This window comes from Hypanus sabinus, chromosome 21 (genome assembly GCF_030144855.1).
Source record: "Hypanus sabinus isolate sHypSab1 chromosome 21, sHypSab1.hap1, whole genome shotgun sequence".
In the NCBI taxonomy this organism is placed as follows: domain Eukaryota; kingdom Metazoa; phylum Chordata; class Chondrichthyes; order Myliobatiformes; family Dasyatidae; genus Hypanus; species Hypanus sabinus.
The window spans coordinates 16,975,912-17,001,012 of record NC_082726.1 but is presented as its reverse complement, the minus strand read 5'-3'; the positions used below and the strand labels follow the sequence as shown (position 1 = coordinate 17,001,012).

At 42.3% G+C, this 25,101-nt stretch overlaps 1 protein-coding gene across 3 annotated transcripts in view; it reads left to right on the top strand.

The window, feature by feature from the left end:
• Window positions 1-25,101, top strand: part of LOC132378825 (zinc finger protein 609-like) — a 224,821-nt gene that overhangs the window by 180,323 nt on the left and 19,397 nt on the right. For 2 of the 3 annotated variants that reach the window (XM_059946060.1, XM_059946061.1), the window contains exons 5-9: window positions 313-2,791; window positions 8,466-8,609; window positions 13,736-14,117; window positions 15,591-15,766; window positions 24,470-24,629. In XM_059946060.1, coding sequence (XP_059802043.1) covers window positions 313-2,791; window positions 8,466-8,609; window positions 13,736-14,117; window positions 15,591-15,766; window positions 24,470-24,629 — 3,341 coding nt within the window. The remainder of the gene's footprint in view (window positions 1-312; window positions 2,792-8,465; window positions 8,610-13,735; window positions 14,118-15,590; window positions 15,767-24,469; window positions 24,630-25,101) is intronic. The other variant, XM_059946062.1, reaches the window with a different exon arrangement.

Sequence of the window (25,101 nt, the reverse complement as noted above, 5' to 3'; positions counted from 1 at the left end):
CAAGTACTCCATCAATTATTTCTTCAGGGGCCATGCTTGAGATCTGTAAATTACCAGTGAGAATAGCAACTGCCTATCACATCTATCCACACCATTGCATAACCCAGCATGATCCATTCTAGTGTCAATGAATCTTTTTTGAACTTAATATATATTTATTTCCTGTGTACACTGGACTATGTGTTTGTTGGTGTCCTAATGCAAGGTACATGATTATCTGTTAAAGTCGGGTGAAAGTGTCCTTTTAATGTGACACCTTATAGATTTCTCTTCATTTGCCCACAGTAGATGATGTTTATTTCCATTTCCCAGGTTTTGTGAATCACCAACAAGTGACCTTGAGATGAAAGGAAACAACCGAGGGAGGGGGAAACGAGTACGGCCCAGTACAAACGCTCCAGTGACCGAGGCCACTGTGGTTCCAGATACCAAGGTCATCAACAAGACTCGGGCATGTACGAGCAGCAAGGGACGTCGGGGCAGCCAGAACTCCTCCGACAGGCGTACCCCCACAAATACTGTTGAAGACGTCAAGGCAAGTCCTTCAGCAGGAAACAAGCGGAAAAATAAGCCTGCTCCAGATTTGGATTTGACCTCGAGCTCCGAGGATTCAAAGGGAGGGAAAAGGATGCGTTCAAATTCACGTGGAGCTGTCACCCCAACCCCTGTCATGGTGGTGAAGCCTGAGGCATCTGTGCCTGAGCACAACTGTCCATCACCTGTCCTTATTGACTGCCCCCACCCTAATTGCAACAAGAAATACAAACACATCAATGGGCTTCGGTACCACCAGGCCCATGCACATACAGATAGTGACGGTAAGATCGAGGGTGACATTGACAGTGAGGAAAAGAACTCCGATGGCGAGGATTGCACCCAACACCCGTCACTGAGCCAGGATTCCAGTAGCTGTAATGGTTCTTCCAGCTCTCACACATTCTGCCAGTCGAAGGGCTCCATGTCACCAGCACAGTCTGTCACGCCAAAAAGCAGGAGGGAAGGCAGCATGGAGGCCCACAGCCCTTCCCCCACTGTGAAGCTTGGAATCACAAAGAGCTCCAGTAAAAAGAAAGCCCCTTCAGAGGCTGATGCTGAGTCTGGTGGCTTGTACAACGTTGACTGTCCGGAAGAGGGACTTCCAGTTGCCAGCCCGAGTGATGACACGGGAAATGATGGAGATGACTCCACTGAAAAGAAATCAGCCTTGGAAAAGGATAAAGCTAAGAAATCGAGTGGTTCCAAATCAGAAAAGCTCCCTCTGAAAACAAAGTCAGCCAGACCTATTGTCCCTGCCATGACACCAGCACAGATGTACAGTTTCTCTACTGCTACATTTACAGCATCAGGCTCGGGACCCACTCCCGGTTTGGCTCCCACCGTTGTTCAGGCAATGTCCAAGAGCCCGCCCCTCAAACCCATTCAACCCAAGCCCACGGTCATGGGTGAGCCATCCACAGTGAATCCAGCACTCACACCCTTGAAGGAGAAGAAGAAGAAGGAGAAGAGGAAGAAGGATGCCAAGGAGGCAGTGAGTCCCAAGCCACTGGGCAAAGTGGGAAAGCCGGAAGATGGGAAAAGCCCTTTTCGAGATTCCGCTGCCGACTCCGCGCCCAAAACTGAGGGGCTCTTGAACGGGTCTTCCGAGTCGCATGAAAGCCGCTTGGCAAGTATCAAAGCCGAGGCGGACAAGATATACAGTTTCACTGACAATGCACCGAGTCCATCCATTGGAACGGCCAGCCGGTTGGAAGGTACTGGCCTGGTCACACCTATAACACCCTTGCACGTGGTGACACAGAACGGAGCCGACAGCTCCTCGGTGAAAACCAACAGTCCAGCGTATTCTGATATCTCAGATGCAGGAGAAGATGGAGAAGGAAAAGGAGATGGAACAAAAGTCAAAGCGTCATCTCCAGACCAGATGGCCAAGGAAAGTGCCAAGAAAGCTTTATTTTCTTCTTCCTCCTCTTCCTCATCCTCATCCTCATCCTCATCCTCCTCCTCCTCAACGTCAAGAACTCAACCTCCCTTAAATAAAGAAACTCACTCCCCTTACTATCAAGGTTATGAATCGTACTATTCTCCCAACTACGCCCACTCTAGCCCTGGAGGTGCCAGTGGAGGCTCAGCAACTGTAGGTCATTCCATCAAAGTCAAGAAGGAGGTGGATGAGGAAGGAGTGGAGGTGAGGGTCAAAGTTGAAGGCTCAGATGATAAGAAGACTGAAATAAGCAGTGCCGGCCACCATCCTTCAGTGATACAGCAGCGGTCCCAAATGTATATGCAGCCTCTCTATTACGGCCAATATGCCTACATGCCGCAGTATGGGTACAGTGATCAGGGATACCACAGTCACATGATGAGTACAAATCCAGGGTATAGACAACAGTATGAGAAAATGTGTGAGGAGCAACATAAACAGAGGCAAGAGCAGAACCGGGGCAAACATACCAGCAGTGATCCTGACAAAAAGCAAGAGCACAGCGTGAAAGATCGAGAACGGGAGGAGTGGAAGCAGAAGGCTCCTGCCTCTGCCACCCTCTCTAAAGCACCCAGCTTGACAGACCTTGCAAAACCTGTACCTAATAAGCCCAAGGACTCAACGGACTCCATAAAATATGGCATGATGGCAAAAACGGATGATGCCTCCAAGTTGCAGTCACAGCAGGCAGAAGGATTAAAGATGAAATTAACTGAGGGGAGTCACCTTGGGAGGGAATTGGGTGAAACAAAATCTGGACTGGAGTCCAGCAAACACTCCGGAATGGATCCTGGACTATGGTATAGACAGGTAAGTTCTAAACTTAATCTTGAAGCCAGTTCAGGTTTTTTTCATTACCAAGCTGCATCTTTTAAACAAGGATATTAATTTAGCTATGTGTTGACCTAGTCTGATTATAGTGTGGTGATATCACCCCATACTTGACTGAAGGGCATTTACTCATGATGGGTGCTGGAAACAGTACAACATTAACAAAGACTCAACTGACACACAGTAGGAAAGCAATTTGCTTTAACAGTATTTGTCACATTTGAAGATGGCTCAAAGTGCTTTGTAACCAGACACTTACATTGTGAAATAGAGTAACTGCTAGGCAGAACTGATAACAATTTGGACAAGAAGATTTAGCTTTTGCTGATCTTGGCAAGAAGTTAAATGTTGACTGTGAATCAACAAACTTCCTTGCTTTTGGATGAACATACATACAAAATGCTTGAGGAACTCAGCAGGTCAGGCAGTATCTTTGAAAAGGGATAAACAGTCCCTGCAAGTTGTCAGCATCATCCACTGTACCTGGTGCTCCCAATGTGGCCTTCAGTACAGCGATTGATTCAACCCAACGTTGATTGGGGGACAGCGTTGTCGAGCACCTTCACTCCATTCACAACAAACAGGATTTCCCGGTGACCAACCATTTTAATTCCAGTCCCCATCCCTATTTTCATGTCCCCCTTTGCTGTTATGATGGGCCACTCTCAGGTTGGAGGAGCAACTCCTCATTTTCCGTTTGGGTAGCCTCCAGCCTGATGACATGAATGTCGATTTCTCTAACTTCTGGTAATGTTTCCCCCTCTCCCTTCCCTTTTCTTCCATTCCCCACTGTCTCTGCCCTTTCTACTTCTCTTCACCTGCCTGTCACCTCCCCCTGGTGCCCCTCTTCCTTCTGCTTTTTACCATTTCCACCTATCAACTCCCAGTTTCTCACTTCATCCTCCCCTCCCTCCCTCCCTCACATCTATCTTGGCCCCTCACCTTCTTGTGCAACTTCCCCTGCCCCACCACTTTATTCTAGTTTCTTGCTCCTTCCATTCCAGTTCTGGGTTGGGGTCTGAAACATCAACTGTCCATAGATGTTGCCTGATCTGCTGAGTCCCTCCAGTATTTTGAATGTGGATTTTCAGCATTTGCAGAATCTCATGATTTGGATGAATGCTGTTGTTTATATCCACCTGGATGAGTGGGAAAAGCTTTAGTTTATACTCTTTGGAAAAATAGCACACTTGACAATGTGGTATTCCTTCAGTCCTACACTAAACTTAATGCCAGAGCCACCAACTGAGGGATAAAGGGCTCCTTACAAAGTTATAATATCAGTAAAATAAAATTAATTTGTTCCATTTAAGTCCTAAGGATTGATGTTGTGAAGGGGAGAAGAGCTATATAAATAAGTAGTTATAATCTGTTCATTATTTATCATCATGATACTGAATAATCAGCTGCTAATTTGAAAACCTCAGCCCACCAACAATCCTAGTCTATTAGAAGTCAGCGCAAGTGTGATTTGAAAACCACATTCTCATTTTAATTGCTTTGTTTGGGAAAGTTGTTTTCCTGCATCTGCACATCATTAGATGTTGGAGACCATGTATAATGTTTGAAGAAAGCTTTCAGAAAAACAAAAGCCCTATTAAAATAACTAATTTGTAAATCTGGACTTTCATTGACTGAGGTGCAGACTGCTATTCCTTGAATTGCACAGCTTTGAATGGTTCTCATTCCAGTGCTCCATCTGTGGAAAGCCCAGGCATGTTTAAAGCCACTGCATTGTGGTGAACAGGTTTTTGTTCAGTTAATGACATACTCTAACTGGTTTTCCAACATTGAAGTTACTTCCAAACAAATGTTATTTTTAAAAAAGCAATTTCCTTCAGGCTTTAGCTTAACGTTTTTTAAGAACTTGCGAAAGCACACAGCTTCAGGTTGTCTCAACTCTCCAAGGGGAAAGAGCAAGACACCAGATGTTTACACAATCCTAAGTGCCGAATCAGCCATCACTTTCTTAGCAGCAATGTACTATTATAAGATCATAAGACATAGGAGCAGAATTCAGCCATTCGGCCCTTTGAGTCTCTCCACCATTCCATAATTGTTAATTTATTATTCCTCCCAACTGTATTCTCCTGCCTTCTTTCCATAACCTTTGATACCCTTACTAATCAAGAACCTATCAACCTCCTTTTTAAATATGCGCCCCTCTGGCTGAAGAAATTCCTGTTATTGCTTTGGCCAGCACCTTCAAATTTTATTGACAATCAGGCTTGAACTACAGAGGCATCTATACAGATTCTTGATATTTAACTGATTATCTGATCAAATTGTTCAGTGTGGTCTTTGTGTACGGTTCATCTGTTCTGCAACTTGAGCAATACCATGACCTGTTTATATTTGTCATTCCAATTCTCATGTTAAAATGCTACCAAAATTTGAAACAATTGAGTAGAAAATACTTGCATACACAATATAATATCTAATATAGGCATTTTTCATACCTGACTGAGCATCTCGGATAATTTGACAAATTAGAAGGTACAACAGAGAAGTCTAACTTTAAAAAAAAAACATTTTGTGATTATATTTCCCTATATAGAGAAGGCTAATTGCTTTATTAACTAATCATGCGTATGGAAGGATGGAGCTTCTTTATTAGGAGGGGGAAAACTCACGAAAGATCTTGAGTTTGGAGAGATTGGAAGAGGGTGGGATTCATTGCTGATTTGATACTCCATTATATCAGCTCTGAGTGTCAGATCCACACCATAGCTGGAGCTCAGGTACACAAAGTGATGAGGCAGGATAGTAGTTGAAAGCCCCCTTGTCACATCAAGCTGTGAAGTGATGCCAGATTTAGGAAGATGTCAAGATTGCAAAAGGGAACAGGGTAAAATGTTGTTACCTCAGCCTTTGATTGCTGATATTTTTATTTCATATTTACTTATATCACCTTATCTTAGCTTTATTTCACTTGTGATGTGATGCCTGTAACTTGTTTGAATTAGTATTTGAGTGTGATTTTATGCTCTTTACGTTGATGGAGAAAGATTCTCAAAAACTTTTATCTTTTTTTGGGTGATATTAGAATTCATGTTACAGTATTTCCAGTCCTAAACGAGGTTTCAGTTGTAATGTAGCCAGAGATGATAAAAAGAACTTTGTGAATGATTATGTCCATGGCTTCAACAACTGATAGAGGGATACACAAAAGCAGCAGAATCAGGAATCCCTTAGCATGCAAGTTGTTCCATCTGCATCTCTTCCTATTTTCATGAGCGTTTCTAAGGTATGTTTGTGTTTAAGTGAAAGTAATGACTGTTGTAGAGGGAAAACACACAAATGCTGTTGTGGTGGACATTGAGTAATAAGGAGGCTGCCAGTTATTCCTCTGATTAGGATTACGGAGTGGCTAAAATATATTTGTGTAGGATTAAACCAAAGAGGCATATAGTGATGTAGAGTAGGCTGCGGTTTAATATTGGTAAAACCAAATCACATCTTTTCCATTTTACTGAAATGTCTAGGACTTTGGATGGTTTGATAAAGGCCGCCTTTCCCTTACTTAGACTGCCATGAACTGGATTTGAGACTGCTATTAATGCAAATATCTAATCAGAAAATCATGGTAGCAACTCGATGCATAAAAGCATGCAAATGTGGTCAAGAGAATCGGTTATTTTTCAGGCCAAGCATCAGAATGGGGAAGAAATGTAAACCAAGTGACTTTGACCATGGAATGATTGTTGGCGCCAGATGGGGTGGTTTGAGTATCTCAGAATCTGCTGTTCTCCTGGGATTTTAATGCACCACAATCTCTAGAACTTACAAAAAAGGGTACAAAAAACCCCAAAAATCCAGTGATCGTCATTTCTGTGGGTGAAAACACCTTGTTAACAAGAGAGTTCAGAGGAGAATGGTCAGACTGGTTCAAACTGACAGGAAGGTAACAGTAACTCAAATAACTATTATTACAACAGTGGTGTGCAGAAGAGCATCTCTGAATGCACAACACTTTGAAGTGGATGGGTTACCGTGTTCACCTGGTGTACTGAAATAACTGGCCACTGAGTGTATAATCAAAGATTTTATCAGATACTTGTCCTCTAGATTTGATCTTAAATGAGCACCTCTTTAGGACTAAATTTGTGCTGTAGCCTGATGTGGAAAATAGAAAGAAAGGGAAGAAAGAGGAAATTATTTTTATTGTTTTTATATCCTGATTATCTTACCCAAGAAGTTTAAATGGAACTGAAATTTTGATCAGCTACAATTTTGTTGAAAGATCAAACAAGATAGTTACTAAGTGTCCTATGTTTCTAGGTAGTATAAGCATCTAAATTTAAAGGGAAGATTTGTTACTTAGTAATTACTTTGGCAATCTACCAATGCAAAGATTAAGTTCTGATCTCGAATTTCCTTTTTGCTCCCATTTTACTCTTGGATCTTGTTTTCTGCCTCATAAGGAATGCTCATTAAATAGATTGAGGTTTCTCAGATTTTTAGCTCCCCTGAGGTATCTCTCACTGCCTTTAAGGTGTGTCAGATCACTTTATAGCCAATAAAGTATTTGTGTAGTCACTGTTGTAGTGCTGGGCATGGTGATTGTTAACCTGCGCACACTAATGGCTCACAAACAGCCCTTTGATAATGTCCAAATTCTTCCAGTGCTTTCAACTGAAGGATAAATGTCGGCAAGGGCATTGAGGGAGATCTCCTATAGTTTTGTTCAAAATAGTGAATATGGGATTTCATGTACTTAGCTGAGAAGGCACACAAAGCCTTGATTTAGCAGCTGACCTGGAAGATGACACCCCATAAGTCACAGTTTTCCTTCAGCATTGTACTAGAATATCAACCTATAGTAAAGACTTGCGTCTTTGGCGTGGAACCTGAATGCTTCTGATAGAGTTGGAAGTGTTGCCACTGAACTGTGTTCAAATGTAGTTCCTTCTGCCAAGCCCTGTGACACAAATGTAATTACAATCTCTAATTGAATGATCTATTTTGTTCCCCAACTGATGGAAGGGTTCAGTGATGAGGAAGAAAGAGGAATAATCAGGGTTTTAGCTGCAAATGGAACTGATTGTGCTGTAGTCATAGTTAGCTAGTGCTTTTCCTGTTCTATCCCTGACGAGTGTTCCTTGGTGTCTCATTGAGCTTGCTTCAGGCAGTTATTGTGCCAAACACAGTCTTGGCAGATCAAATGCATGTGAATTACTGTGAGATTTTCCTTTTATTTTTGTGGTTAAGTTGAAGTTACCTTGTAGTATTTACTTGATAACCCATATAACAGTAAACACCATCTAATCACTATTATGTTGCAGCTTGCTGTGCGCAAATTGGATGACCCATTCCTATATTGCAGTAGTGATTAGTTAGATCTTTATTGGAATCTAACTGCATGACGCTTTACACTGACACATCTCATAAGACTTGGCATAAAAAGTCTCTTATTTTTCCCCTTCCTCAATCGAAAATGATCCTTTTCAAGTCTATGGAAAGTAAGCATTTCTGTGTATATATTGTACAGAGGAAAGTGTGTTGGTATGCCCTTAAATGGAAAATCCCTCAAAATCAAAATCATGTTAAATAAAGGCTAAAGAATGCCCATACTGTATACAGATGATCTCGGTTTGCAGACTCCTGGCTGCTCCACCCGTGGCGTGTAATCTATCTTTTTTTGTATTTATAGCAAACTACAGAGATAGAACCTGATCCTAACTCACTTACTCAGTACTGCAGTTCATTACATCTTATGCCGAGACACGGCAGTGACTTTAATTCTTCATCACTAAGGGGATTATCAAGATGCCAGCTAATTCATTCCTGGAGAGAGGTGAGAGGCCGCTCTCTGCAGCCCATACGGGAAATCATAAAGCATTTTGTGTTAGTTGCTTATAATGTTCTGTGTGGTGAGAAGTGCCCTTTTCAGCACACACATAGAGCTTTGTGTTGGTGTTGGGCTTCTTGGTGCATTGGGAATTCTGCATAATTGAACTTGCACTTTATTCTTGTCTTCATTGTGGCATGGAAGTGATTGCACAAAAAAACATTAATTGGCCATTTCAGCCAGTAACTGACAATCTGCCCACACTGGAATTAAATGTACACTTTTTATGTGATTTTAAAGATTGCACAGTAGGAAACTGTTAAATGAAGCTTAATGGTACAGCCAGTTGGAGAGCTGTAAACAGGACACCTGGAAATGCTCAAAGACACGGGCGGACCATTCAGAAACCAAAGGCATTTGAGACATATTTACGTAACTGGGGAATAGTCAAAAATGGAATTCATTCTGTTGGAGAAGAGGAATTTTGATAAATTCTACATTTTAGGTTCTGTGTAAGGTTTCTCTATCCTGAATTCAAATGATGTAATTTTTATAGAGAATGGTGACACTCTGGATATCTTCTGGAAATTCAAGTTAAGGTTGATAGTTTTAGAAGCAAATTTCAAATTAATACACCATTGTACTTGTCAATTGATAACACACAAATAAACTGATCCTACATCTTCCAAATCCTCTCCTGTTCTACTGCATAGAATGCCAGTGTGATTTAATACACACAGTTCATGCTTTATGTAGGAAGTAGAGGACTGCAGTTCCCAGTAATTGACATATTTACCTGTAATTGTAACAAATAGAGCAGTGTTAGAATTGTTAATCCCTTTGCATGTTTAATTCCAATAACCGTGCATTGTTTCTGCTTCAAATTCAATATATCTCAATTCAAAAGGAATGGAATGAATTTCAGACAAGTAGTTTCCGAGACGCACGATAATAGACAATAGCTTTTTTTACTGAAATATTTCTAATAAATGTATCTATTTTTAAATGGAAATCCTTTAAGAATGATTGCTTTTGTTTTAAATAATGGTTTTGAAAAACGTTCTTTTACTCTTCATTTCCTTGTATGTCACAGTGGGAGCTCAGTCAAGCTCTGATCAAGAACAGATTGGTCACAGTTTTGAGCTCCAGACTCGGCTCATTACAGCTGGGACAGTGGTATGAGTTGCTAGTGATGGGTTTCGGTTAGCCTGTCAGGAAAGCGCCCGAGTTCTCTGCCCTTAATCATCATCCACAATACTGGCTGGAAAAGGGAGGCTGCTGTTTAAGGACAGGCTTGGTTAATTGTTAACAGGCTAATAGTCAAACGATCACATTATAAATAATAACAAAGACATAGAATCATTATGTTGTGTGCCCAGTTGGTGTGAAGCCACATATTGGCTAGGTTTATTTCTTCAGAGCAGAAAGCAATAAAACAGACAAGCAGAGAGGGGAAAAAATCATATGCCATTGCTAATTACCCCATATCTTTAAATAAGTGAGCTCTTGACCTCACAATTGACCTCAGAATGACCCTTGCCCTTTATTGTCTACCTGCACAGCACTTTCTCTATAAATGTAACACTATATTCTGCATTCTGTTATGTTTTTCCCTTGTACTAACTTTTGAAATGATCTGTTTGAATGGCTTGCAAAACTAAGATTGTCCACTGTTTCTCAGTACAGATGAAAATGATTAACCAATTCCAATTAGTTTAAAAGGTGATGGCTAATTCCGAGAAAGGAGAATCAAAAGGGAGGTACACTAACAGCACAGTCACTACAGATTCAGATGCTGCCTGTGTGCAGTTTTCATGGTCTCTCTGTCATTGCCCAGGTTTCACTTTGGGTCCTCCAGTTTCCTCTCAAATTCTAAAGACCAGTAGGCCACTGTAAATTCCCCTAGTATAGGTAGGTCAATGGTAGAAAGAATCAGAAGGATTCTGGTTTACAGCATGTAAACAGGAAAATAAGTTGTGGGGATACAAGGAATCAGGCTAATAGGATCGCTGGGAACTGGCATGGATTTGATGGACAGATAGAACCCCTATCTGTCCTTACACGCAAAGTATCTAGCTTAGAGAGAGGAAGGAAACATTGGCTCATGTAGTTTTTTGCCTGGTGTTCTGATTGAAACAACGTGGTAACAGACTGTCATTCTGACTCCTTGTTCCCTTAATGGGAGCAATTGGTGGGAGTGGATGGGTTAACGAGTAGGGGAAATACTGTGAGAATAGGAAATGGCCATTTCTTATAAACTTTAAAGTCTATTTGGAAATTGACATAATCCATCTTTAATTCTCTGCTAAGAATAAGAATTGGTTTTCACTGACACCATAATGACTAGTATCAAGGTCATTACAATCCTCTGCATAGCTCCCGGGAGTAGAATTAACAGTTGAGCTGCATTCTGAATTTAGATCAACTGTATCAATCTCATAAAATTGACTGTTAGCTCAGTGGCTGATATATTACACAATTTCCTTTTCCTCTCCCTTTATGAATAACTGGTGAAAGTGGTTTAGCTTCCTGCAGGGCCTACAGAAGATGGCTTCCCAATCCCTTGCCTCAGGTCTTGGGAAAACTGGAGTCAGTAAACACCTTTCCAAAGTGAGTCAGGCCATTCAAGATGCATCTCGCCAACTGAGTGCAGTCTGAGAGGGCAGTGTGTCCTGCACATGAAGCAGCTGTGGAAGCCATGATACTTAGTGATTCATTTCAGTGCTTCTGTAACGTTTGAGCTCGGATCGTTGTGGACAGCACACAGCAACAGATGGGAGCAGCTGTTCTCCATCACGCTCAATTATTGCTGCCTCTGCAGCGATTTCCAGCATAAATTAGACTACCTTATGGAGTGACTACTCCAGAGAACAAGATTGTTCCAATCCTTCCTTAAAGTGCTGCTTTCAAAGTGAAATCCGAGCTGCATACAGTTTCCCTGAAATTTCAGCAATGTTACATTAATGCTCTGAGCCTGATTTTACTTCCCTCACAGCAACTTCACCTACAGGACCAGTAGAATTGTTCATTTCTTCTCTTCATCCCCTTCTTCCACCCAACACCTTCTCTCTGCTGTCTTGAGTTTGGAGTGATGTATGGTTTTCTCATCTTTGGAAAGCACAGGCATGATCCTAACTATGATCCAGAAAGCTCCTGATAAAGGAGTATGTTCTCTGAAGGTAGGGGGTGTCAGAAGGAGGGCACTTTCTACCGAATGGTTGCCCGTACCACTCGGTAAGTATAGGTTAGGGCACGCATCTACTGTCTACCATCTTAAACATTCCTCTAAAAGCAGTCAGGATTGGATGGAGCTGTCATAATATCTCTTTCCCCATCCAGCTCAGAATAGTCCTTGTTTGCTCTTGTTGCCTTTGCATTTAGCCAGACTGGAAAATTTTGGTGGGACCATCCTGCCTCCAGGCTCCACCCTCACTGCCTTGCCAGCCCATGAAACAGTATCATGGAAACAGAGTTTTGATCAGACAGTGAAACCCTCCCTCCCCTGCCTTTATCTGCTTAGTAGGGGTGCAGTGCAGAGAATTACAGGGAATGAGTAAAGCTTTGATACTGTAATTTAATTAGAAAGTTTATAAAAATTGTAAATTGTATGTACTCAACATGTTATTTGCTCCATGAATTGTAGGGAAAACCCCAAGTACTTAAAAGGAACATCCACAACATTGTCTGGGTATTTTACTGTATATGCTCTTCCATATTCACAGCACAGGAACCACATCCTTGCTAACTGTTTTTACCCGCTACACTAATCTAATTTCCCTGCACGGTCTGTATTCTTCTGTATCTTGTCTAATTAAGTGCTTGTCTAACTGGCTCCTTAATACAGTGATTCTATGTGATTCTACCACCTCCTCTGTATTATGTTATCAATGACATGGATCCCCAGTTTAAAAAAAAATTATCCTCTCACCTTAAACCTATGCCCTTTAGTTTTTGATACCCTCTCAATGGGAAAAAGATTGACTGTCTACCCTATATAAATGCCTCTTAAATTTTATATTCCTCTATTAGGTCACCTTTTAACTTCCTCCATTCCGGTGTATCCATTCTCTCCCCATAACTATTAAAGTCCTCCAATCCAGGCAACATTCTAGTGAGCCTGCTCTATACTGTGCAATCATATCTTCCTATACTGTGGCAACCAGACCAATGCACAAGTGCAATCTGGCAAGTATGCTCCAATTTTAATATTCTGATTTCTGATCTCAATTTAGGAAGACAAGCGTATCACCGCCCAGCTTGTATGTGTTGCCACTTTCAGGGAACTGTGGCCTTGAACCATAAGGTCCATCTGTTTATTGATATTCCTGAGTGTCCTACCATTTTCTCTGGGGATCCTATCACCATTTGACTTCCAAAAATGTATCATAACCACTTGTTCATTCAGAAATGTTGGTAAGCACTGCTTTAGTGGGAGAAATTCCTACATTACAGCAGTAATGCACTCATTGAAACATTTACTTCATTGACTGTAAACCTCTTGGGATTAACTGGTTTGCTCAGCCTTTCTCCATACCATTTGGCCACACTACAATCAGCCCCAGTCAGAATGTTCTCCCAGAGAAGTTCTGGCTTAAGAACTTCAGCCCTCGCTGGTCACCACTGCAAACTCATCAGTCATGCGTCTCACATGGCCTTTCTTTGTTCAGGAGTTCACTGCGTGACGTCATTAAGGGCCCTCAATTTGTAGAAGATCCTTGTGTGTTGCACAGTTTAAATAAAACAGACCAACTTCGTCAAATTTATTAACTTTAGAAGTTTCATCTGGTTGGGTTGAAGTAAACAAACTGTTCCATTTTAATGTCATCTGAAAAGCGCAGGTGCTTATCTACGGACTTCAGTTAACACATTAGCAGTTCCGAAAGCTGTTGCTAATGTTGTCATATATGCCTTGCAATTTGACTGAGAGGATGTTATAATAGATTCTTATCTTATCAATGCGTGCTACAAATGCCAATATGCTTCATAAATCCCTGGAGATTTTTTACCCGTGTTTGCTTCTCTTGGCTTAGTTTGGTCTTGAATGGTGTAGAACATGCCCTTGGCATTTAAGTCTGAGTGCAGACTTTGATATTTTTTTAATAGAAGTGTTGACCCAGGACTGTACTTTGCAGGAATCTGAAAGCAGATTGTGGTCTTATGTGTATCCTAACAAATACTCCGAGCAGCAAAAGGCAGAGGAGGAAAGGTGGAAGGAAGCAGAACGGGACCGGAAATTTAAAGATGAAAACTCATCTCGAATAAGAAGCAAAGAGATAGCAGTGAAAGAAGAAGGTAAAGACAGCATGTGCCTGGAGTCTCGTTCAGCTTCATTGGAAGAATGTCGATCTGTTGGAAAAGATCCCAGATCAGGACTTCACATTCCTGTGTCCTCCTCAATGGTTCAGCACCCATCCTACATGTCATATGTTCATGGTTATCCTTATGGAAAGCCATATGAAGCTCCTCACCCAGGATTCCGAGGGGTGACGCCAGTGATGATGCAGAATTATCCAGGTAAGGTCATCTGTTATATCGGGTATTTGTGTGAATCGCCAAGTCAGTAGCGTTAAAATAGATCCTTGTATCACCATTTATCCAATGTGACATGATTCCATGAATGATCTGCTGGAGGAATTCAGTGGGTTGTGCTGCATCTGTGGGAGGAAAGAAATTGTTGACATCTCAGGTAGGACTAAGAGGGGAGATGGCCGGTGCAAAAAGATGAGGGGGAGTGGTGAGCAGGAGAACAAGATGATTGGTGCACTGAAGATGGGTGAAAGGTAGTGGACAGTTTGAGCCAGGTAGTTAGTATATTTGATAATATTTAAATGACTGAGCAATGAAAGCTATTTTATGAATATGTGTGGCTGAATGAGATTAAACAAGAAACTTATCCAGGAAGTAAGCATCTGTATGTGCAGTTTTTTCTTGGCAAGGCTGTTCTCCATAGGCTTTAGATCAGTACAGGAACCTAGATTCAGTTTGTGGTATTGCATAAGACCAAAAGAAGGAAACTTAGTTAATACTGTGTGTGTGTGTTTTTTTCCTTTCCTCTCCAAGAAGTGAAGGTACAGTACAGTGGATTCCAGTTAACTGGGACCAGTACACTTTGGCCCAATTAAGCAGCTGTCCCAATTAGCAGAAATTGTTAAAAGGTATAAGAAGACAAACTACCGTTTAACTGAGTCACAATTTATGTTTTTAAATGAAATACAGAAAAAATTATTACACTACAGTACGTGTGTATTAGTTCCTAATAGTTATCAAGAGGAACATATCTGTCATGTTCTTTTGATTGACTGTAAATGAACAAAATCAGTGCAGACTCTTAGTAAAGATAATGGACTGCCTTCACACAATGCTTCAGACGATTGCATCTTCCAAATCTTCATTTTTATTGTAACATTCAGGATGATTATTGATACCTTTGTAACTATCAGTGAAATAGATTAATTTTCACTCCCAACCATTTCTGGCACCTCCAAGCCTGAATACTTGAAACCTTAGTGAGCAAAACAGTTCTGAATTGTCTTATTGCTTATTTCTCACCAACTATCAGTGACACAAATCACTGCTTTTTGAACACAACCTCATACAATTGACACTATTTAAAACTGATCACTCTGAGCATGCTGTATTGTGTAATGGCCACACATATGCCCACAATTGACGCTAGTTAGAAACAGTTCACATGTCTCCTGCCCCAATTAAGTGACATACTTGCCCAAATGAAACAAAGGGAATCCCAGCCATTTTCTCAATTTAGTTTTTGTTCTTTAAGGATTGTCCCAAATAAACGGCTGTCCCAATTAACAAAACAGCCCAATTAACCAGAATCCACTGTATAATGGTTTGTGACTGCTGTTCGCTCTGAACAGTGAAATTGTCCAGGTTGACTGTACAGATGGAGAATTTTAATACTGCACTCTTTTTAGATCCTAACTGTGCTTTATTTGTGACTGATCTGGGTCAACATTTGTTCTTCAGGATCATATTTGTCTTCGGGATTCTCTTTCTCACCATATGCAAACAAGGTTCCAGGACACGATGACGGCGATCGTGCTCACGGGAGTCCTGGTGTGGGCAGCAAGTCAGCCTCTGAATCAATGGCCCTAGATATCTTGCAGCAACATGCCAGTCAGTACAAGAGCAGGTCACCAACGGTAAGTTGCCACAGCTGAGGTCACCTCAGTTTGTGGACAGTACAGTATTAGTAGGCACTGTCCGTCATTCAATTTCACTTTCTGAACTGGATGCCTTCCAAACCTTTGACAGGAAAAGAAGAGCTGGCACGATTACTTCTGTTGTTGAGTATAATTCATGGCTCATCACAGAATAATTTTCCATTAACTCCGTTGCTTGGATGTTAGTCAATGACCTTTGGTCACACAGTCCAATCAACTCCTTTGCTGTAGATTCCGCCAAGCATTCATCAAACTCTTATCAATGCTTTGTAGCTCTTTGTGAATGGTTCCTTTGTTATTCATTGTCTGTCATCTCTTACCTTTGAACACCTCAACATGAATCCATGTTCATCAGTTAATCTCAACCACTCCCACAGCTCCTTCATTTCTAAAACTACTCAGCAGAAGATTAATGTCCTGTACTGCCTTATACATTACCAATCAGCAACTCTCAATTTATATGAAGCTCAAAATTGTCTGACAATTCTCTTACGGCTGTTCTAACATCTCTTTCATGCTTAAGATAAAATGCGAGAATGAGCCTGTCATCTGTCCTTTCCTACCTTGAAATCATACCAATTGCTTTGTCGTCTATTTCATTAACAATTATCTAGCCGTTTCCCCCTCACTTCCTCTCACCCTCCCACCCCACTGCTGTCCTCACAGCCTAAATGTTCTCCTTCCACAATAAGTGAAGTTATTGTGTGATCTTTAGTTGTATACTTTAACATCAATATAACTTGTCACCCCTCTTTCACTCTTCCTGTAGCCCACACCCTTAGGAAGCTTAATATCAGGGGGCCCAGCCTCAGAATAAAGGTACATTAAAGGGACAACTGAGATGAGGAGGAATTTCAACAGCCTGTAGGTGAATTGATGGAATTCATTGCTGCAGAGGACTGTCTAAGTCAAGTCATTGGGTGTATTGAAGGCATAGATTGATGAATTCTTCTTTGGTAATGGGGTTAAAGGTTACAGGGGGAAGGCAGGAGAATGGGGTTTAAAATATTAGCCATGATTGAATGACGGAGCAGGTACTATGGGTCGAATGGCCTGATTCGGCTCCTGTATCTTACGTTCTTATCTAGTGCAAATTGATAATTATTTCTTTCTCGCTCACAAACTATGCTGATTTTTTTTTTCTTTCACCCGTGTATTGGTTAAAAATGTTCTGTGTGCGTACTGCAGTCTGGAAACGTAATCTTTTTCCCAATTTATTTACTAATGTGATGATGGCATCTTGCTTCAAGCTCTGATAGGAAGCCCATCTGTCTCACGGCCTCGGAAACACAGACTTTTTGGTGAAAAGGTGTTGTTGACTCAAGTTCAAATCAACAACCTCCAAAACGTTAGCAGTGATAAAGAGTAGGATGTGTTACCTCTCTGTGTAAAATCCACACAGCCTTTTATTTGTCATACAATTTGTTTTTTCTTAGCCTGTATTTTCAAATGTACAGTTTATTTTTTTAAAAAGCCGATATCTCATCCTCGCTGTTACTCTCAGCCTGTCGTTAGTTCAGACCAGGGGTTCCCAATCTTTTTTATGCCATGGACCCCTACCATTACCGCCCAGGTTAAGAACCCCTGGTTTAGACCTCATACCATGAGACTACAAGGTAGCTGGTTAGGGTGAGATCATTATAGCAGCTCTAAGAAAGTGAAGTGGATAGTTAATGCCGAGACTGTGGGGAGGAACGATGATGTATATAATGGGATGTTGTAATGGGAGAAATACAAAACACAGCAGCAACTACTTTAGAAGCCCACCTTACCCAAGCTCCAGCAGTGCGTGGACTATTGCATGATCTTCACCTCTTCTGAGTGGTAATGTCGTTGATTCAAAATTGTTTAATGTAATTTCCAATACATAAGTGTTAAAGAAGGATGAAATAAGCATTATTCTGGATCTGATACAGTACAAAAAAAGCACAATAAGATAAACATAGAAAACCTACAGCACAATACAGGCCTTTCAGTCCACAAAGCTGTGCCGAACATGTCCTTACCTTAGAAATTACTAAGGGTTACCTGTAGCCCTCAATTTTTCTGAGCTTCGTGTACCTGTCCAGGAGTCTCTTAGAAGACCCTACTGTATCCACTACTGTGAAGGCCACCACCGTTGCCAGCAGCCCATTCCACGCATTCACCACTCTCTGTGTAAAAAAACCTTAAAACCTTAACCCCTGACATCTCCTCTGTACCTACTTCCAAGCACCTTAAAACTGTGCCCTCTCATGCTAGCCATTTCAGCCCTGGGAAAAAGCCTCTGGCTGTCCACACGATCAGTGCCTCTCCTCATTTTATACATCTCTATCAGGTCACCTCTCATCCTCCGTCGCTCCAAGGAGAAAAGGTCGAGTTCACTCAGTCTATTTTCATAAGGCGTGCTCCCCAATCCAGGCAACATCCTTGTAAATCTCCTCTGCACCCTTCCTATGGTTTCCACATCCTTCCTGCAGGGAGGTGACCAGAACTGAGCACAGTAATCCAAGCGGGGTCTAACCAGGGTCCTATATAGCTGCAACATTACCTCTTGGCTCCTGAACTCAATCTCATGATTGATGAAGACCAATGCATCATATGCTTTCTTAAACACTGTGTCAACCTGCACAGCAGCTTTGAGTGTCCTATGGACTCAGACCCCAAGATCCCTCTGATCCTCCACACTGCCAAGAGTCTTACTATTAATACTATATTTTGCCATCATATTTTACCTACCAAAATTAACCACCTCATATTTATCTGGACTCAACTCTATCTGCCACTCCTCAGCCCAGTTTTGCATCCTATCAGTGTCCCGCTGTAACCTCTGACAGCCCTCCACACTATCCACAACACCTCCAACCTTTGTGTCAACAGCAAGTTTATTAACCCATCCCTCCACTTCTTCATCCAGGTCATTTTTTAAAATTCCAAGGAGTAGGGGTCCCTGAGGCACACCACTGGTCACCAACCTCCATGCAGACTATGACCCTTATATATCCACTGCCTTCTGTGGGCAAGCCAGTTCTGAATCCACAAAGCAAAGTCCCCTTGAATACCATGCTTCCTTACTTTCTCAATAAGCCTTGCATGGGGTACCTTGTCAAATGCCTTGCTGAAATCCATATACTCTACAACTACGGCTCTATCTTCATCAATGTGTTTAGTCACATCCTCAAAAAAATTCAGTCAGGCTCGTAAGGCACAACCTGCCTTTGACAAAGCCATACTGACTATTCCTAATCATATTATGCCTCTCCAGATGTTCATAAATCCTGCCTCTCAGGATCTTCTCTATCAACTTACCAACCACTGAAGTAAGACTCACTGGTCTGTAATTTCCTGGGCTACCTCCACTCTCTTTCTTGAACAAGGGAACAACATCTGCAACCCTCCAATCCTCCAGAACCTCTCCCGTCCCAATTGATGATGCAAAGATCATCACCGGAGGCTCAGCAATCTCCTCCCTCAGCTCCCACAGTAGCCTGGGGTACATCCTGTCTGGTCCCGGCGACTTATCCAACTTGATAGTTTTCAAAAGCTCCAGCACATGCTCTTTCTTAATATCTACATGCTGAAGCTTTTCAGTCCATTGCAAGTCATCCCTACAATCGCCAAGACCCTTTTCCATAGTGAATACTGAAGCAAAGTACTCATTAAAGTACCTCTGCCATCTCCTCCGTTTCCATACACACTTTTCCACTGTCACACTTGACTGGTCCTATTCTCTCACATCTTATCCTCTTGCTCTTCACATCCTTATAGAATGCCTTGGAGTTTTCCTTAATCCTTAATCTTTCCTTAATCTGCCAAGGCCTTCTCATGGTCCTTTCTGGCTCTCCTAATTTCTTTCTTAAACTCCTTCCTGCTAGCCTTATAATCTTGTAGATCTCTAGCATTACCTAGTTTTTTTGAACCTTTTGTAAGCTCTTCTTCTTGACTAGATTTACAACAGCCTTCGTCCACCATGGTTCCTGTACGCTACCATCCTTCCCCTGTCTCATTGGAACGTACCTATGCAGAACTCCACGCAAATATCCCCAGAACATTTGCCACATTTCTTCTGTACATTTCCCTGAGAACATCTGTTCTCAATTTATGCTTCCAAGTTCCTGCCTGATAGCCTCATATTTCCCCTTACTCCAATTAAACACTTTCCTAACTTGTCTGTTCCTATCCCTCTCCAATGCTATGGTAAAGGAGATAGAACTATGATCATTATCTCCAAAATGCTCTCCCACTGAGAGATCTGACACCTGACCAGATTAATTTCCCAATACCAGATCAGGTACAGCCTCTCCTCTTGTAGGCTTATCTACATATTGTGTCAAGAAACCTTCCTGAACACACCTAACAAACTCCACCCCATCTAAACCCCTCGCTCTAGGGACATGCCAATTGATATTTGGGAAATTAAAATCTCCCACCACCACCACCCTGTTATTATTACACCTTTCCAGAATCTGCGTCCTTGTCTGCTCCTTGATGTCCCTGTTACTATTGGGTGGTCTATAAAAAAACACCCATTAGAGTTACTGACCCCTTCCTGTTCCTGACTTTCACCGACAGAGACTCCGTAGACAATCCCTCCATGTCTTTCTCCTTTTCTGCAGCCATGACACTATCGCTAAACAACAGTGCCATGCCCCCACCTCTTCTGCCTCCTTCCCTGTTCTTTCTGAAACATCTGAAGCCTGGCACTCGAACTAGCCACTCCTGCCCCTGAGCCATCCAAGTCTCTGTAAAGGCCACAACATCATAGCTCCAAGTACTGATCCATGCTCTGAGCTCATCCACTTTGTTCAAAATACTCCTTGCATTAAAATAGACACATCTCAAACCATCAGTCTGAGCGCATCCCTTCTCTATCACCTGCCTATCCTCCCTCTCGCACTGTCTACAAGCTTTCTCTATTTGTGAGCCAACTGCCTCTTCAGTTTGGTTCCCACCCCCCAGCAATCCTAGTCTAAACTCTCCCCAAAAGCCTTAGCAAACCCTCTCCACCAGGATATTGGTCCCCCTGGGATTCAAGTGCAACCTGTCCTTTTTGTACAGGTCACTCCTGCCCCAGAAGAGATCCCAATGTTCCAGAAATCTGAATCCCTGTCCCCTGCTCCTCCAAACCCTCTGCCATGCACTTATCCTCCACCTCATTCTATTCCTATACTCACTGTCACGTAGCACAGGCAGTAATCCCAAGATGACTACCTTTGTGGTCCTGCTTCTCAACTTCCTTCCTAACTCCCTGTAGTCTGCTTTCAGGACATCCTCCCTTTTCTTGCCTATGTTGTTGGTACCAGTATGTACCACGACCTCTGGCTGTTCTCCCTCCTACTTCAGGATATCGCAGATGCAATCAGAAACATACTGGACCCTGGCACCTAGGAGGCAAACTATCATCTGTGCTTCTTTCCTGCATCCACAGAATCGCCTGTCTGACCCCCTAACTATTGAGTCCCCTATCACTGCTGCCAACCTCTTCCTTCCCCTACCCTTCTGAACCACAGGGCCAGACTCTGTGCCAGAGGTGCGGCCACTGTTGCTCCCCCCAGTAGGCTTTCCGCTTTCACCCCCAAAAGTACTCAAGCAGGAGTACTTATTATTATTAAGGGGTACAGCCGCAGGGGTGCTCTTCAGCATCTGACTCCTTCCCTTCCCTCTCCTGACTGTTACCCACTTACCTGTCTCCTCAGGCCCCGATGTGACTGCCTGCATATAGCTCCCCTCTATCACCTCCTCACTCTCCCTGACCAGACGAAGGTCATCGAGCTGCATCTCCAGTTCCCTAACACGTTCCCTAAGGAGCTGCAGTCCCTAAGTCTCTACCTACCTCACCTCGACCCCTTATTGCCAAAGCCTTCCTACTCTGTCTCCTTGTACTCCGTCTCCTGCTCCTCTGGAGCCCACTCTATAAAGCTGCCTCTTTTTAAACACCTCTCGCTTTTCTCACTGACGTTCATGCGTTTGCACAGTTGTACCCCGATCAAACTGCTGAAGCAATAACCGTCTCCTTTTAAACTCTTCTTGCTTTTAAGCTCTTCTAAAGAGCACAATAGTTAAAAAACCACAATGTATAAATACATAAAATGGCTTATATGTATGGATTGATTTTATGTCTATAAAGTGACCAGACTAAGCCATATTAAATCATAAATTTTACGATATGATAAAAATATTCTACTACTTTATTTGGTTATCTTTTATGTAAACTTTCAGATCTGAGAGTCAGAGGGATTTACACCACTTAAGTAGGGCCTTGGCCTTCTGTCTGCCCCAGCTCATAACCTTCCATTTAAGCCAAACCTACTTTGCTCCCTTTTTCGTACACACCCCACACTTACTACTCACCCGTACAGCAGGGCAAATTAAGGTTGTCAGTTAACCTCTTTGGGATGTGGAAGAAAGCAGAGCACCCATAGGAAACCCAAGGGAGATGATGTAAGCTCCACATGGACAGCACCAGAGATCTTGATCAAGCCCGAGTTGTTAGCACTGTGAGACAACAGCTCTGCTATTTGCTGCCCAGCTTAGGATCAGAGGTTTGAATGCAACTTTTAATTGATCCAGTACTCTACCAACACTATCATATTAAAACTCATTTCTATCCAGCATTATTTACAATTATGAAAGCAATTATGAAATTTTAGAATTTCAGTATTTTTAAGCCATCATCTTTTGAAAAAAAATGCTGAACTTTTTCAAAATACAGGGGCTTTACTTGTCAGCTACATTTATTCAAGAGGGAATTCCTATGTCAACCTGTTCTGTAGCACCATAATTCCAAATGTTGTTACAATAAAAACAAAAACGTTGCAAATGTTCAGCAGATAAAGCAACATCTATGAAAAGTGAAATGGCAATCAATAGTTTCAATAGATACATTTAATGTCAGAGAAATGTATACAATATACATCCTAAAATTCTTTTTCTTCACAAACATCCATGAAAACAGAGAGTGCCCCAAAGAACTAGAGTTAAAAATTAGAACTCCAAAGCCCCCCCCCCACGCACAAGCAGTAGTAAGACAACACCCCCAGCGACTACTCCAGCATGCAGCAAAGGCACAGACTTGCAATACTCCAAAGTCTCTACATTCACCCCATATTTCAACATACCACACGCTCTCTCCCTAATAAGGGAAAAAGAAATTTCACAGAAAAAGGGGAGACATAACAAACAACTCGTTAAAAGTCTGCTGCATCACCTTTCTTGAGCTCCGTGCCCAGAGAGTCAGCCCCAAGGTTCGGGTCTCTGCACACACAGCCTGCTGCTCCGAATGTTCCATATTCGCCCGCAGCGCCCCAATTGGGGGCAGCAGCCGTGGATCAGTCCATCTCCAGAGCCATGAAAATCCAGCACCCTGAAGGTGTGCTAATTTTTCAGGCCGCGTTCTTGGAATATCAAAAAGCGACCAGTTGAGAGGCCCTGAGAGCAGGTCCCATTCTCGTAAAGAATGGAAGTTAGAGTGTAACTCCAGGTCAAGGTCTTCAAAAGAATCTTGAAAAGAGAAAAAAAGAGTTATCAAAGGTAGAAATATTTCAGAATGATGTTCTATCAAGCCTTTCAAAGCTCATCATCATTAAACAGTAAATCCATTTACCCTTCTCCAATTGCTGTCAGACCCAATGATTATTACCAGTATTTGTTTTATTTCAGGATCACAGCATCTGCAGTATTTTGCTTTTGGGTGGTCCACTATTAGAATGGTTCGCACGGCTGCCCAGTAAAAGGGAGCAATGTATTGCTTGCTCTCCTGGAGCTGAGGTTAAAGTTTGTTATTAGCTGATCGTACTGGGAGGGTTCTAGTAAATGAAAATCATCTGAAAAATATTCCTGTAAATACAAATTAGAAAAGCATCAGTGCTGGTCAGTTGAGAGGTGCACTGATTTCTGTTCTTTCATGTTTGGTGAGAGCAATTGTGTAACCTTGCCTGGTGTGCAGTCTGTGGGTAGTCGGTAATAAGCACACTTACCATGCAATGAAGGAATACATGATTTCAGTGCCTTCAAACATCCTTGGGTCAATACAGTGGCATTCCCAACTAATTAATTGTGAAGCGTGCTCTCTGTTTGCAACTTGGCAAGCACAGTGGCCTGTTTGTAAACAGCAGGAATTGAAAAGCAACAGCTCAGATGATTGATGAGTCATCCTGTTTATTCAGCAGGATACAAAGCAAACCCCCTGCTCCACTTCACATGGCTTCAAAAGATATTTTGTACCCATTTTGAGAGGTGGTTCAACCTTCATTCAAATGCAACTCCTCTGAAGGTGCAGCACTCCCTCAATACTGCACTGGATTGTTCAGAGTGGAGCTTAACTCTCGGCTGTTCGGCCTGAGTTGTGAGTGCTGAATCTTGGCTAATTTTATTCATGTATTGAGATACTGTGCAGAGTAGCCCCTTCCAGCCCAGCAAGCCATGCCGCCTAGCAGTCCCTCAGTTTAATTCCTGCCTAATCACAGGACAATTTACAATGATCAGTTAACCTACCAGCTGATATGTCTTTTGTACTTTGGGAGGAAACCGGAGCACTCAGAGGAAACACATGCAGTCACAGGGAGAATGTACGAATTCCTTAAAGGCAGCAGCGGGAAATGAATGCAGGTCACCTGTACTGTGAAGTGTTGTACTAACCACTGCGCTACATGTCACTTTCTTTGTGTGTGATATTAAAGAGTACCATTCCTCTTTCAAATATAGACAAGCGAGAAGCCACCTCATGAAAGGGAACGAGGAGAACGAGACATCGATAAAGAACGGCCCCGTTCTTCCCCATCCCAACGACAGATTGCCTCACATCACCATCTTGGAATGGGATACCCATTGCTTCCTGGGCAATATGACCTCCCGTATGCAACAGGTAGGACCAAGAAGGAGACGTGATGGCCTTTGATGTGAAATCAATGGTTTTAGTGATTCTCAGACTCGTGCTCAGTGAAGTGTTGTACACACAGCCAAAAGTCAATGGAGTGAGCAACTTGGCTACATCTCCCACTTCATATCCGCCAGAATAGAGTCCTCTGATTTGCAGTACCTCGAGGTGAAGTTCCTGAAGTAAGGATGGTGTGGGGAAAGAAAGCAAGCCTTCTTATGGCACAATTATATTGTATATATTGTCAGAGAGCATAGAACATTACAGTGTAGTATAGGCCTTTCAGCCCACAATGTTGTGCTGACCTTTCCACCTACTCTTAAGATCAATCTACCCTTCCCTCCTACATAACTTTCCATTTTTCCATCATCCATGTTCCTATCTAAGAGTTTCCTAAATGCCCCTAATGTATTTGCCTCTGCCACCTCCCCTGGTGAGGTGCTCCACACACTCACTACTC